At 38.7% G+C, this 16,747-nt stretch overlaps 1 protein-coding gene across 1 annotated transcript in view; it reads left to right on the forward strand.

The window, feature by feature from the left end:
- Positions 1–16,747, forward strand: part of smoc2 (SPARC related modular calcium binding 2) — a 38,869-nt gene that overhangs the window by 2,052 nt on the left and 20,070 nt on the right. Inside the window, exons 2-5 of the mRNA XM_067385174.1 lie at positions 9,249–9,411; positions 12,295–12,401; positions 12,596–12,695; positions 13,517–13,561. Of these exons, the coding sequence (XP_067241275.1) occupies positions 9,249–9,411; positions 12,295–12,401; positions 12,596–12,695; positions 13,517–13,561 (415 nt within the window). The remainder of the gene's footprint in view (positions 1–9,248; positions 9,412–12,294; positions 12,402–12,595; positions 12,696–13,516; positions 13,562–16,747) is intronic.

Genomic DNA, 16,747 nt, shown 5'->3' on the forward strand with positions numbered 1-16,747 from the left:
TTTCAATATTTATTTATTTCAATTATAACATTTATTAATATTTTAAGTTATGCCTTTTTTTGTGGGTTTTAGTTTTAGTTAACTAAAACAACCCTGATATGGAATCCCAGGAGTGTTATTTTCTCACTGTGTTGAAGCTGCTCAGCGCTCTGCTGTGATTTTATGCCCCTTCTGGGCCATGAGCTGCTGAGTTTTCACCTGGCATAGTGTTCCTGGTGCTGATGGAGGCTGTTAGCACCACAGCCAGAGATACAGTTGCTGTCAATGTTTCTCTGCTGGCATCTGCTTTTGCTCGGCCTTCTGGGATGGCAGCTATGTGGCTCAGGCATGAATCAGAGCCTGTGATGACGCGGTCTCCTGGGCACCTGCTGCAGTTCGTGCCGGAAAAGGAAGATATGCTGTTATTTGAGAGAGAGTAAACAGGGGAATTCATTTCACGCAAACTTCTAGGTACGAACCTCTCGCTCCAGAGCAGCAGGGCTCCGTTTAAATAAACTAGCCGTCCTGAGGTGTCAGATTCACCTGTACTAGTCTGATGTTAGACACAGTTCAGTCAGTTGCTAGAGTTACCATCTTAATCCCAGCAGAAAATCTGCATCCTGAAGCAAAACCAAATGGGTTAGAACACAATATTTTGAAGAAATTTCTGTTCATTTTTTTGGTGATCCATTGTCTATTGTCAAAGCAGGCCTCGAAGTGAAGGTGCTTTCAAACCAAGCAGATTTCTGTTGGTCAACGCAGCAAATTCGCAATCCAAAGCGAAATCAGCATTAGGAAATATTACATCCTCGACATTCCCAATCGTGTGGATTCCTATCGAAATGACAGAATTTTACCTGAGAAAAATTTGCGAACGATGATAAATGTGACCGCACCTTAAATCAATCCATGAAGTGGATTATGGGAAGGAATGCACAGTTGTCAGGTTCAGAGTGCTGTGATTTACAAAGAAAAGCTCTGGTTGACACCCCTTCGTTCATTATTTACAGGTCGAGTAGGGATGCCTCTACATCTAAACGTTAACAAATGTCTGTGGGTAGTTAACCTGGAGGTCAGAGGTCATCCCATCTCACTCCTCTTACTCAGCTTGGCAGAGCGGAATGTGGGAGGCAGATCAGTGCAGAGCAAACCCTCATATACTTTCTCACACACACACACACACACATGATGCCTTGGCTTCCTGCTGCACATTTCAACATGGTTTGTGATGAAGGTTGCTAAAAGAGGCTGTAATTGAAGGATGGGACAGCAGTTATTAAACATAATTGACCCAAAAACATTATAGAAAATAATACACACATAATACTCATTTCATATGCAAAGAAGCTTTTTAAATAGACTTAAAAGGACAGTAGTAAAAGCATAAGTTTAGCTGTAGGGGTCAGAGAGACAGGGTGGAAAATGGTCATAAAAACATTTTGGTGAAAATGAAACTTTAATAAGATTAAAAAAACATTACTAACATAGAATCCCCTTTTTGTGAACCAGAGTTTAATAAACACATTCTCACCCTGTTTGGAGCCAGTAAAACTGTTCTGCATGAATATCAGATGCACATTTGCATAAGAGACGACTCATAACTCAGCTGTGCCAAATACCTTTGAAAATCATTAGGAACAGTTCTGTTTTCTGCACCAGTTCCACATATAGCAACACATTTTCCACATTTGCTTTCCTGAGTATGACAAGTTTTTTCATGAGGTGAATTTTGAGCTACTTAAAGCAAAATTGCACACTAAAAGGGACAATTCACACATGAGTGAAAATTCTGTCATCATTTAATCATCCTCATGTCGTTCCAAACCTGTACGACTTTCTTTCTTCTGTGGAACATAAAAGAAGATTGTGTTGAGAAATGTCTTTTTTTTTTTTTTTTTACATACAATGGAAGTCAATGGTAACCAAAACTGAAAAAATACTGTAGGTCCAAATATATTTTATTTTATGTTTCGAAGAAAAGAAAAAAAAAAGGCAATACAGGTTTCGAACATGAGGGTGAGTAAGTGATGGCAGAATTTTTTTCATTTTTTTGGGTGAACTGTCCCTTTAACAGACAGAAAAGGCCAGTAAAAGCTAATGTTTTGGTGGTTTCAGACGGAATAAAAGACAAGCGGTTTGTTTGTCATTCCTCCATGAATTTCCATTTTTAAACTGCTTGAACCCGTCTTTCCTTCCACACCTCCCTGCTGAAATCCATGTATATCAGTCACTTCATAACAGGGGCTGTTCAAATGGTGGCCGTTATTCATACGCAAAACTATGCACCTGCACGAGAAGAAAAAACATCTTTTTTCCCCCTCATCCTTCACATGACTAGCAGCAGGCTTTCCCTTTTCTTGCCGATTTTTCACAGCAATTAAAGGCTTTTCTCTTTGATTGAGTTAATAGCCTGGATCTAGGCTGTCACTTTCTTCCATTTCCACTATGCTGGAGACTAACGATGCCTAGCCAATCCCAGGAAGCCCCCGTCGGGACCCTTTCACACGTCTGCGGCCTCTCTCTCGCTCTCTGCCGGGCCCCCATTGACCCTTTGCGGCCAAGGTGTGAGGGGCCTCTCTGGGTCTGTGGTCGGAAGGCCCCCCCTATCCTTTCTGGGGCCCCTCGGCCCCCATGTGGCCCTCTGTGGGACACAATGCACTCTCTGCTGGAGGCTGGCCCCTGGATCACTGCTTTCAATCCCACAATGCCTCACTGCCAAAAGGGCGTAATAGGATTTGAGGTTTGTGAGCTGGTGGGTCTTCTGAAAAATGTCATTTTTCTCTCTCCTCATTTCTTTCGGTTCCTCCAGCTTAGCTTTTCATCTATATTGTTTTTTTCTTTGAGAGGGAATGATAAAAACGGAAGAAAAAGGAAAAACAAAGGGGCGGGGCTGCTGTGGAGGACTAGAAAAGCGGTTCAGGAAAAACAGACAGTGGTTTGCTTTGTTTGCCCTTCTCTGCAGTAGGTTAGAAAAGAGACATGTTAACATGATGGTGGTCATACATCAGTGCCACGTACACACACAAACACTGACAAAGTGGTCTGGTGATGGCTTTTCAATCTGGCTATATAAAGACTTCATCAAGGTCTTTCTGCCATTTATCAGTCTTCTCACAAGACTGTTATATGCATCACTGTCTTAACTCCTAAAATTAGCTCCAATTAGAACCAAAAAGTCTTTCTACAACCTGAAACCTTTTTAAGTTTCACAAAGGATTAGTTCTCACCAAGTTCTTCAGAAATACTGGTTCTCGAAACCAAACTGACCTGAAGATCTTTTTACTCTCCAAAGAGCCATATAGCAAACTTAACCCTTAAATGCATGACTGTTTCGCCAATCATTCTTACATATTCGGGTCTTTATCGACCCGGATCTATATCTAACACGGATGGATCTCTACCTGTAGCATTGCCACTTTGTGGAATACAGGTGAATTGCACTTATTCCGTCATATAAGATTCGATTATTTTTGTGCAGAAAAAATATAAGTACACTGATACACAACTCGGGTCGTTAGCGACCCTATACAATTTTTTACAAAAAATTTATTCAAAAATAGGCATTCTTTTTTAACTTTATGATTTTTTTTCTTGTTATATTCTTTATAATGAATTAATTGAGGAATACCAAGAAGGTTGAAGTCTAACTTTAAAAAATGAATGAGGAGGAGGGTAGTGAATGACGGGTCACTAAAGACCCGAGGTATGCATTTAAGGGTTAAAGGCATAGTTCACCCAAAAATGAAAATCATCATCATTTACTCACCCTCAAGTTGTTCCAAACCTGTATGAATTTCTTTCTTCTGCTGAACACAAAAGAAGATATAACCAAACAGTTGATGGACGCCACTGACTTCCATAGTACTTTTTCCCCCATACCACGGGAGTCAATGGAGTCCATTAACTGTCTGGTTTCTGACATTCTTCAAAATGTCTTCATTTGTGTTCAGCAGAAGAAAGCAACATGTTCTCCAACCAATACGACCATATAGGTCGTTTGTCACTTCCCTGAAATACGACCCATAGGAGCGTTTACTAAAGTGGCGCCCCTGTCGACAACAGGACACTTTCATGAAATACGACCCATAGGAGCATTTGCTTTCATTTAAATGCATTGTTCCCTTTTATCTGCATCATATTTCGGTTTTGCGTAGCTCAGCTGGTAGAGCATTGCAATAAGGATATGCAATCATGTGATCATGCGATCGTGGGTTCAATCCCAGGGAACGCATGTGCTCATAAAGTGTAAATGCACTATAAATCACTAGGTCTAGGGGTGGGGTGGGTGTAGTCATTAATAAAACTTAATTTTTGTAAATGGAAATTTTTTATTTTTTATTTTTACGCCCACTAGAGGGCGCATGACTTCAAAACGTAAATATAGGTCGTAATATGGTGCTTTTTCCTTTAATCAAGCTACACAGTGAAAAACTGTCTAGGAACATTTATCTTACTCATTAATTAGTGATGCTTGCTAAAGCAAACATTTCTATTGTTCATACTTCGGATTAGTGATTTGAACAAACTGCTTACATTATTAAACTTCACAGCATAACTTGCCATGTAAGTTTAAGCAAAATACTTCATGCAAAATATAAACTGTACAATGCTTTTTCTAGGAGACTGGAATTATGGTTTTCGAAATAGAGAAGTGATAAAATTATCTTTTGGCTTTGGCCCGTATGCAACACCTAGCAACCGCATAGCAACACACAACAAATACTATTTGAAAACATGAATACAAAATATATGACTAAATACTGTATAAATAACACTGCTAGTGGTGCAGAAATTGCACAAGTCTGTAATGTTTGGTCCTGAATGTGATCCTGTCAGTGTTCTCATGGTGCAGAAAGTATCTGAGGTCTGTTTGGACTGGTTCTGGTGGTCCTCTGGTGTCTCTGTGACCAGCTGTTGATGCTGCATACAGACAGCGGTCGTGGGTGGTTTCAGATTCCCCCGGAGATGTTCAATGGACGTGTCTCGGTTTGGCTGCGGCTGAATTGATTGGTGATTATTTGGCCGTGTCTGGTTTTGTGGGGTCTCGATTGGGTCGATTTCAACTGTTAAAGTGTTGAATCGCTAAATGTGTCTTGGCTATGATGAGATCTCTGCGGTGGCCGTGTCGGTTTTGTCCATGTCTAGGACGCCGACTGTGACCGAATTGAACTGCGTTGGCTGCGATCGCTTGGCCTGGGTGTGAGGATTGAGAACTCTGTCTTGGCGGAGATCGCGAGATGACCATCGTGGCCGATTGTGGCGGCGCTCCGGGCAGAATCTGTTTCCTGACATCTCTGTCGGGCCTCCTGCGAGCTCACTGACAGCAGCGCTGAGAATGACGGAGCGGAAGGGGCACAGGGTCACAGCTGCAGAGACGAGAGGGAGAGGGCGAAGGGAAGATAAAGAAAGCGCATGTGTGTATGAGAGACACAAAGAAAACGCAAGAGAGCGAACAGGGTGAGAACAGAGGGAGAAAGACTGTGTGTTTGTCGAAGATAAAGACGGAGAGAGAGAGAGGGGAAGAAAGAGATTTTGTGGTGGGACTGAGAGTTTCGAGGGGGGTCAGTGTTAGCCATGATCTCAGACAGCGAGAGTCTGTCAGTCACAAACCGACACACAGACCCCAAACAACGAACTCCAGACATGAGACCCTCTTATTCACAACTTAATGTTCATTCATTCATAAATATTCTGAATTAAGAGTAAAAAGCGGCCCGTCGTGGCAGAGAAGAGGATGATGAAGAGGACTGTTGTCCTTTTGAAATGCATTTTCTGTCACACACAGAGACAGGATGTACTGCAGCCAATCAAAACAAAATTGAAATCACTTTTGGCCAAGTGCAATAATTAAACCTCAAAAGGGTGTGATTTAAGGAAATAAATATATTGCCTACATGCATGTGGCAAAAATAACTGTGTGCGGACTGAGAGACTTCACTTTCAGTCCAATTTGAAGGTTAAGTAAAATGTGAAAATAAAGTAAAATAAAATAAAATAAATAGTGACACCCAAAAAAAAAAAAAAAATCAAAATAAATGGGCAATTTTTAATAAAATAAAATATGAAATGAAATATAATAAAATAAAATATAAGCAACACCAATATATTTATATATAAATTAAAAAAATAACAGAGTTAAATACAATGTGATTGCAAAATTGGTTCCTTTTTATATTCAGTGCGATTTTGAAATAATAATGACATGCATTGACTAGAGACTGCTCTTATATAGCTCCAGAGACTTTAAAGGGATAGTTCACCCAAAAATGAAAAGTTGATGTTTATCTGCTTACCCCCAGGGCAACCAAGATGTAGGTGACTTTTTTTCTTCAGTCGAACGCAAATTATGATTTTTAACTGCAACCGCTGCCATCTGTCAGTAAAATAATAGCAGTGATTGGGAACTTGAACAATAAGAGTCGAAAAAACGTCCATAGACAAATCCAAATTAAACCCTGCGGCTCGTGACGACACATTGATGTCCTAAGACACGAAACGATCGGTTTGTGTGAGAAACCGAACAGTATTTATATAATTTTTACCTCTAATACACCACTATGTCCAACTCCGTTCAGCTTCCGGTGTGTGAGGTCTGATCGCGCTCTGACAACGGAAGTGATGTCTCGCGCTCATTGAAGTATATGGGCGAGACATCACTTCCATCACCAGAACGCTTTTTTTGACCTCACTAACAGGAAGCTGAATGAAGTTGGACATTAGAGGTATATTAGAGGTAAAAAATGATATAAATACTGTTCGGTTTCTCACACAAACCGATCGTTTTGTGTCTTAGGACATTAATGTGTCGTCACGAGCCGCAGGGTTTAATTTGGATTTGTCTATGGAAGTTTTATTTACTGTTATAGTTAAAGTTCCTATCCACTGCTATTATTTGACTGACAGACGGCAGCGGTTGCAGTTAAAAATCATAATTTGCATTTGACTGAAGAAACAAATTCACCTACATCTTGGATGTACTGGGGGTAAGCAGATAAACATCAAATTTTCATTTTTGGGTGAACTATCCCTTTAAGTTATGTTTCATTTAAGCATCACCTTTGTCTCACATATTTCTCCTAGAATGCCTGAGGAAAAATTAAAATAGTCATAAATGAGACAATTGTTAACATTGGTAAATTGGTAAGAGTAGAGCGATAAAGGATCTGTAAAGCAGTTCAGATCATTTGGACTAGGGAAAGTTAAAACTCAGAACTAGTTTTTATTGACTAAAGTATTTTGGCAAATCTGAACATATGTTGAGAAGCTTTTCTCCTTTTGAGAAAATTTGAAAAAAAAAAAGTATAATAACATACCCCAAAAATTATATATATACAGTTTTATAAATGACAATATATTATATATAATTTATAAAATATAACCTTAAGTCATCTGATCTGCTATCCACTTTTATTCTACAGCAGAAACATCTGAGACAAAGGTCATACCTTCACAAAACATCACCAAGATATTAATTTAGTCTCCTAAGCTATGAAAGAGCACTCACTGAGCAATAACATTTTCCCGTACAAACAACTGCATTCAGAATAGAAGGATTTAATAACCAATAACTCATGAACAAAACAAAGCAAGTAAAAAAGGTTAGTTTGGTCTCTGTACTCTCACAACACCTCTTCCGATATGCCTGAACCAGCTTCGTTCGTTGCCTCACATTCATCTCAAACACACACACACACACACACACATGTTTGTTTTTGTGAATTGTGGGGACTTTCCATAGACTTCAATGCATTTTACACTGAACAAACTGTACATTCTATCCCCCTACCCTGCCCCTACCCCTAAACCTAACCCTCACAGGAAACTGTGCAAACTTTTACTTTTTCACAAAAACTCATTCTATATGATTTATAAACCCATTTACATTGTGGGGACCGCTGGCTGGTCCCCACGATGTAGGTGAACTCAGGTTTATATTACATCATGGGGACATTTGGTCCCCACAATGTAATATAAACAAAAGCACACACACACACACACACACACACACACACACACACACACACACACACACACACACACACACACACACACACACACATACACTTCCCCAGCATTCATCAACTCTAGATTTACGATCAGAGATGACAGCAGAGCTGTCTCCCATCGCCAGGGGCAAAGGGCTGATCCTTAAACCCCCTCTGAAACCATCTTCCAGGTGCAGTCCCTCACACACACACACACACACACACACACACACACAGAAAATCATTTGTAGGATGTCAGACTGTGCTAATTTTTGAGTGGGTAATGATCCTACCCATCAGCTTTATATAAAGAATCTGTTTCCTTTCAACACTACTTTGATTTGCTGTTTTCCGGCGGCTGATTTATTGTCCACAGGTGAGTGTGCGAGTGTGTGCTCTGTGTGTCAGTGCCTTTACAAGTTATTTTTGTATTTGCCAGGTTAACCGATTATAACTCATCCAAACATTAAACACACACCTGTGCAGATAATGTCCCAACACAAAGCAAGTCGATTTCCTGTCCACTCTTGAATTTGACGATGAGGTGATGTTTGCAGTGTCATTGAACGTTCCTGTGTGGTGCACAAAGAGCAAAATCCACAGTATTCAATCAATGCGAGTGCGCAACTTGTTTGTGGTCGTACCTGTGCAGGTGTGAGAGTGACAGACAGATAAAAGCGCTGCACGAGAGGCCGTCAGCACCTCTGCCTTTCTCCCACAATCCCTCATTCACAAACAAGACGTGACATGGGATGGGAGATCTAGAGGGGTTTGTGAATGCCATTTGTCTCTGTGTGTTTTGTTTGCACTTGTGTGTGTGTGTGTATTATGTGATATATGTGACGGGACAATGGAACGGAGTGTCATGAGCTCAAAAGTACAAAAATATTTATGCTGCTTTCTAAAACACTTTCTTTAGGACAGAGATGTATCCTTCCTGGAGATTACAAAAAAATAATAATCTAAATATATTTTATATTTTTATTAATGTATTATTATTAATATATTGAAATATAATTAAATGTTATATTAAAATTATATTATAAAATTCTATTTCTGTTTTTATATATATATATATATATATATATATATATATATATAATAAAATATAATTATAAATTAAATCTAAATATAATATCAGTTTGAAAATTAAACTGAAATATATATTTTTAAATATAAATAGGTTATTTAAATGACTTTTATTATTTTATGCATTGTTTGTATTTTTATGCTTAGTATAAAAAAGACAGGTTTAGTAACATCTCTCTCTGTCTATCTTTACAGTTTCTGCGTGTGGAGCAGGATAAAGAATGCAATACGGATTGTTCCGGAGCTCCTCGCAAGCCGCTGTGCGCATCAGACGGACGGACCTTCAGTTCCCGCTGCGAGTTTCTCCGCGCAAAGTGCCGTGACCCTCAGCTGGAGGTTATCCGGGGGCCATGCAAAGGTCAGAGTTCACCAATCATGCGTGAGCTGCTGCTGGTTGGCCTGATGCCCTTTGTGGGTCAGGGTCGAGGCGAGCGGGGTTAAATCCATCCAGGGATAAATCATTCTTTGAGTGGGATTTTACAGAGTACAACACATTATCCTCTATGATGTTTCGAATTGTGTTCTTAAGAGGCATTCACGCTAACAGCGATTTAGCTGTTAGTGTGTAAGCTAGTCAGGTGACTCAATTAATGTAGACCGTTGGTATAGCTCAGCTTTACTCCTTATTTTCCGTATCAATGCGTCCTAAATTAGAAAAAAAAAAATGTTAAAAAAATTAAAATATTAAATAATAATAATATAAAATTTAATTAAAAATCCATTAAAATGCATTAACTTACTTTTTATGCCTCTGGAACAACTTTTCTTTTCTAATGGTGTAACCAAGGCCACATCGGCAAGGAAAAAAATCCTATGATCCAATAATATCAAAGCATAACATTCACTATCCAATCAAAACCTGATGGACCAAAGCAAGCTCCACAGTGTACTACTTCTTGTTGATTGCACATGCCATTTTATGTTGTCGATAAAATCACTATAATTGTACTGGGAATTAAGTAGGAAAAATCTAGCAGTATATAAAAATATACAATGACCGGTGCATTTTTACTAAATACTTACAAAAAAAAGTAATTAGCTTGTGTGCTTTTTGAAAATCTGTGCTAAGATCATGATGGAGATCTCGTCCATGTAAAAATAAATGTACAGTGGTGCATTCATATCTGTCAGAGATCAGTGGTCATTTGTATGAGAGGAGGGGCAGTACCCATAGAGGTCAAAGGTCAAACAGCTCACAGACACTCTCATTGTATTGGGCTCAGCCGGAAGACTCTCGTGCCCTGCATCTTTTCTTCTTCTTCTGCTCAGAGCTGTCTTTCTTTCTGTCTCCCGTACACTCTTTCTTTCCCTACTAGTAAGCACAATGTGTCATTCTTGCATTGGGATTAAAAAGGGTGTGAGAAAGAGGGAGAGAGGAAAAGTGGTATGAAAAGAGGATGAATTATGTTCTGCTAAAATAAAAAAAGAAAACCAAAAAGGAATGATTAGATTGGAACGGGAAGTATATAAATAATAAATGCATAAATAATAATTGTTGCTAAGAATAAAATACAGCTATTGAACCTTTTCTTTTGCTCTGACCTATTTTTACATTTTTCCACTCTGGAAACACTCAGCGATCAGCGTCCTTCCTCTTTTATTTAACATTATTTATTTAACACATTTTCCAACATCTATCCATTGCGATAAGCAAATGTCATGAGACTCTAATAAGCAATAAAATACATGTAAAATACAAACTAGCCAAGTTTAAACAGACTGGAGTCTGTTTTTGTAATATTTTTCAGTACTGAATGATAAGGTATCCATATATATATATAGGCTGGCATTTATCTCACCTCGTATACCATCTTTTTTTTTTTTTGCTGCCTGCAATGCATTTTGGGATTGTCTTATTCTCCTTTTTTTCATTGCTTTTCTTTTGGCCCTCTCATGCCATCCCAGACAGAACGTGTTTTAATGATTTGCCCAGTGGAGAGTGAGTTTATGTCTCCATTGAAATGAAATTTTGAGACAGATCAGTGACATACACAAATTCACAGATGCATTACAACCTGCTGGACACCATCACCTCACACAGACTCAACACAGAGATATCTGTGATCGTTTTACCACTGGACTGGCATAGAGATACTGATGACTCCAGTAGGACTTTTGGTCCAATTCCCAACCACACACATGGATCCACCACTTCCGAAACATCTTGAATTATTCTGTGTCTAAGAAGTCACATGTCACTGCAAAAGAAACCAAGTCTTATTTCCTGCTTCATTTTCTTTCACAATTACCATTCTTTCCTTTCCTCTGAAATAATAAAAGAAAAAACACCAGTGCCACATCAGTCAGAGAGAGAGAACGCCAGAGGACTCGCCTGTCGGTTTGAATTTAATGCACTCGCTCTCTGTGGACTTTCTGTTTTCTATATTACACTGACACGATGAGCAGAATATTGACTGCGTCTTTAAAGTAAATGATGAGAAATAAAGGTTGAGGTTATATATAGAAAAGAAAATGGACAGAGTTTGTGAACAAATGAATCATCAAGTTTATAGTACTTTTCAAGATCTTGCTTTGGAGATCTTGAAAAGTACTATAAACTTCAGGAGTCATGCATTTTTAAAGGGGCTCCAGTGGCAGGCCTGATAGATGATGATTGTATGAAAGTGGATAGAAAATGGAGAATTTTCAGTTTACAACAAATTACCTAGAAATGGCCTGACTAAATACAGACATGTGAATGCATTATTTCTGCCACCAAGTTTTAGACAAACACTTTTTTTTAACTTACAATAATTTTGCACATTAATTTTCAGGTATACAAATAATTTATTTTGGAAGTTGCCTTTAAAAATGTTTTAATGGTCATGTCGCATTAGTTTGTTTGGTAACACTTTATTTTAATGTGTTCTAACTAGTTGTTTAGTGGCCTGCATATTACTAGAATATTGGCTGTTTATTAGTGATTATTAAGCACATATTAATGCCTTATTCTGCATGACCTTATTCTACATTCTTAATCCTACCCAATACCTAAACTTAACAACTAACTTACTAACTATTAATAAGCAGTAAATTAGGAGTTTATTGAGGGAAAAGTCATAGTTAATAGTGAATATGTGTTCCCTATACTAAAGTGTTACTGCTTGTTTCATACCTCACCTAATCCTGTACCTGCATAGCACCACCTATGTGTGGGGAGGACAGTAACTGTTAATTATAATAACTTGGATGGCTATAAAATTCATCTAACTTGCTGGATTTACCTGTGTTGTGTCTCCAGATACGTCCAGGTGTGTGGCAGAGAAGAAATACACAGAGCAGCAAGCTAAGAAACTCTTCCCACAGGTGTTTGTCCCTGTCTGCAACCCTGACGGAACCTACAGTGAGGTAAGAGATGGATGGATGGATGGAACAGACAGACAAATAGAGGGATAGACAGACAGATAAATGGACATACAGATAGATAGATAGATAGATTGATAGACAGATTACACCTTTAAGGATTTCTCTGTCAAATGTCTTAACTTTTCTGCCTCTCTCTCTATCATTTTGTCTATATTTGTGCTGTATTTGAATAACAGGTTCAGTGCCACAGCTACACTGGTTATTGCTGGTGTGTAACACCCAGTGGGAGACCCATCAGCGGCTCAGCAGTAGCCAATAAGAAACCCCAATGCCAAGGTACCATATTTTTACCTCTGCTGTTTTTTCCCTTTATTCCAATGCGTTCTTCAATCACGTTTTCTTTCTTTGTTTGCAAAAGAGATTTTCACAACATAAATAATATTCCAAACTGATTCCAAACTGTAATCTCAACATTGTTTTGGCACAGGAAAGTTATGGAATATAAATCAAGATATTAAGGCATCCAGAGCTCCTTGCACAGGCTGGAAACGTGGTGTCTAAGCCAGTGATAGCACTGAGCGATGCCAGAATAGAGCTAATCCTAATCTACAGAAACATTCCAGCATAACAATACCGCATAACCAAAGCCACATGCAGTAAACTGCCATAGAACCATTCAACGCACAAAACTGAAACTCTATCACTGCAGGCCATGGGATCCTGGATCATAACATTGTTGGCTTGGCTTTGTATAACAACCACAACTTCACTAGAAAAGGACCAATTAGATTTAATTGCACATGCAACAGCTTAATCAGTTAGGTCTGGGGGAGCATCACAAAACAAATGCGCATTTGGCAAGCGAAGCGGCCGAGCTCAAACATTCTTGCTTTTTTACTCCAAGATAGTGTCATATGGCTTTTACCCCCTGCAGCCTCCATAACATTATCATGTTCCCCTTTAGAGGCTTAAAAGATAATTAAAAACGTAAGTCACTTTTCAAAAATAAAATCAACCATTCCTGGAACACTTGCTCTGATCTGCGGCACATATTTGAACACTCAAATTTATAGTCCAGTTAGAACGTACAAAATTCTAGGTGTAGGTTTGCTAAAATGTCAGCGTGAGTAACCTGTGATTGTCCTGTTGATTTTCAGGGTCCAAGAATGGTAAAGTTAATCCAAAGGAACCAGGAAAATCAGGTAAATAGCCTCAACGATTCCTTTTGATATGGTAAAGACTTTCATGAGGGACAGTCTGCACTGGCAGCTACGTTTTAATGTGTGTGTGTGTGTGTCTGAAATGCAAGTTACGGCATGCCATTCTAATATTTTGTGAATTGAGAGTGCTGAAGTTGCTTTAGGGCTGAAAGTAAATGGTCGTATGTTGGAGTCGTTAAACAGAGAGACGCCATAATAACAGCCTTTTTGCCTTTCACAGTCGTTAAAACGAAATCGAAGGGCTTCACGGTTTTGTCATAGTACCGCAGTGAACATTAACCACTTCACCTGGATGTCATTTCTCTTCTTTCCAGATGAAGACCTTTCTCATGCACTACTAATGCCACTGATTTCCCTCCTTTCACAAAACAGAAGAGACTACCTGATCTTTAGATAATCACCTTGTTTTTTTGGTCTTTTTTTATCCTTAGTTTTAAGAGGAATGTCCTTTTCATTTGAAACCATCAGCTATGGGAGATGTGAAGGTTTTTGTTGAAGTTCATTCCTTAGATGTCTTACCTATTCCGAAGAGCTTATTGATTTTACTTACAAAAAAGGCACTGAAATATAATTAATAACTGAATTATGCTTAGAAACAGCAAGTTTGGTTTTGAATGATTCACCAGGCAAGTTAGTATTTTGCTTGAAGTTTTGTAATAAAATGCTAAAAATATGATAGAATCACTCCAATTCATTAACAAATTTCTAACAAACTTTCACATCAACAGAATCAGTTTTAAAACCTAGTGAGCTGCCTCAAAAATCCTTACGAGATGGGTGTCAAAATGAGAAAAAAAAGAAGAAAAAAAATATACAGGTGCTGGTCATATAATTAGAATATCATCAAAAAGTTGATTTATTTCACTAATTCCATTCAGTAAGTGAAACTTGTATATAATATTAATTCATTACACACAGACTGATATATTTCAAATGTTTATTTCTTTTAATTTTGATGATTATAACTGACAACTAAGGAAAATCCCAAATTCAGTATCTCAGAAAATGTAAATATTGTGAAAAGGTTCAATATTGAAGACACCTGGTGCCACACTCTAATCAGCTAATTAACTCAAAACACCTGCAAAGGCCTTTAAATGGTCTCTCAGTCTAGTTCTGTAGACTACACAATCATGGGGAAGACTGCTGAGTTGACAGTTGTCCAAAAGATGATGATTGACACCTTGCACAAGGAGGGCAAGACACAAAAGGTCATTGCAAAAGAGGCTGGCTGTTCACAGAGCTCTGTGTCCAAGAACATTAATAGAGAGGCGAAGGGAAGGAAAAGAAGAGAAAAAGTGGTAGAAAAAAATGTACAAGCAATATGGATAACTGCACCCTGGAGAGGATCGTGAAACAAAACCCATTCAAAAATGTGGGGGAGATTCACAAAGAGTGGACTGCAGCTGGAGTCAGTGCTTCAAGAACCACTACGCACAGACATATGCAAGACATGGGTTTCAGCTGTCGCATTCCTTGTGTCAAGCCACTCTTGAACAACAGACAGCATCAGAAGCCAAAAAGGTCTGGACTGCTGCTGAGTGGTCCAAAGTTATGTTCTCTGATGCAAGTAAATGTTGCATTTCCTTTGGAAATCAGTGCCCGGTTGCATAAAGCACCTTAAGTGTAATTTTCCCTTAAGATCGCCCTTATGTTTCCCTTAAACTTAAGGGTGTTGCAGAAAATAACCGTTAAGTGTTACTTAAGGGTTTCTTTAGGCGAAACGTCATAAACCCTTAAGAATTTCCCTTAAGTATATATTTTTCACTTAAGTAATGCGTAAGTGTTGCATAAAGCCCCTTAACCTTCATTTCCCTAAGTATATCGTAAGGTTCGTAAAACTTCACCTTAAGTGTTACACAGAGTGAGCAGGTTCAATCCAAGTCATATAACGTGCCACGATCGGCCGCTTTATATGATAGACAAATTGTACTTTAGCGGTTTATTCACATAAACATTGATGAAATATAACATATCTTATAACATATCTTATATGGTCAACGGAAGCGCAAACGTGCGTGCATCACACGCAAAAACAAACCTCATTTGTTCTTGCGCGCACATTTGAGCTTCCGACACAGCCGTAATCATATGGATGTCTTTCAATAAATGGACATAAATGATGAGAGAATATTAAAAATATCTTTATTTGTTGTCCAAAGATGAATGAAAGTCTTATGGGTTTGGAACGACATGAGGGTTGTCAGGGTGAGTGAATGACGGCAGAAATCTCAATTTTGAGTAAACAATCAATTTGAGTTTCTCGTCTCTTTCATATTTGGTTTTCTTTTTTGTTTTCCTTATCCATATTATGTTGTTTTCTGTGAAAACTTACCACGATACGTATTAACAAATAACGTGTCCATGGCAACAGTAGAATTTTTTTAACGGCAAAACCTGGGATGCTGTCGTTAAACACTTAACGGTTTCCCTTACCTAAGAGAACAGTTTAAGAGATTATATGCAACACCCTTAAGTCATTCCCTTAGTTAAGGGGAAATCACGCCTTAAGTGTCATACTTAAGGGAAAAACTTAAGGTGCTTTATGCAAACGGGCACAGGGTCCCAGAGTCTGGAGGAAGAGAGGAGAGGCACACAATCCAAATTGCTTGAGGTCCAGTGTAAAGTTTCCACAGTCAGTGATGGTTTGGGGTGCCATTTCATCTGCTGGTGATGGTCCACTGTGTTTTCTGAGGTCCAAAGTCAATGCAGCCATATACTAGGAAGTTTTAGAGCACTTCATGCTTCCTGCTGCTGACCAACTTTATGGAGATGCAGATTTCATTTTCCAACCGGACTTGGCACCTGCACACACAACCCTGTTCTTAATTGGCCAGCAAACTCACCTGACCTTAACCCCATAGAAAATCTATGGGGTATTGTGAAGAGGAAGATACGATATGCCAGAACCAACAATGCAGAAGAGCTGAAGGCCACTATCAGAGCAACCTGGGCTCTCATAACACCTGAGCAGTGCCACAGACTGATCGACTCCATGCCACGCCACATTGCTGCAGTAATTCAGGCAAAAGGAGCCCCAACTAAGTATTGAGTGCTGTACATGCTCATACTTTTCAAGTTCATACTTTTCAGTTGGCCAAGATTTCTAAAAATCCTTTCTTTGTATTGGTCTTAAGTAATATTCTAATTTTCTGAGATACTGAATTT

The sequence above is a fragment of the Chanodichthys erythropterus genome, chromosome 5 (genome assembly GCF_024489055.1).
Source record: "Chanodichthys erythropterus isolate Z2021 chromosome 5, ASM2448905v1, whole genome shotgun sequence".
Taxonomy (NCBI): domain Eukaryota; kingdom Metazoa; phylum Chordata; class Actinopteri; order Cypriniformes; family Xenocyprididae; genus Chanodichthys; species Chanodichthys erythropterus.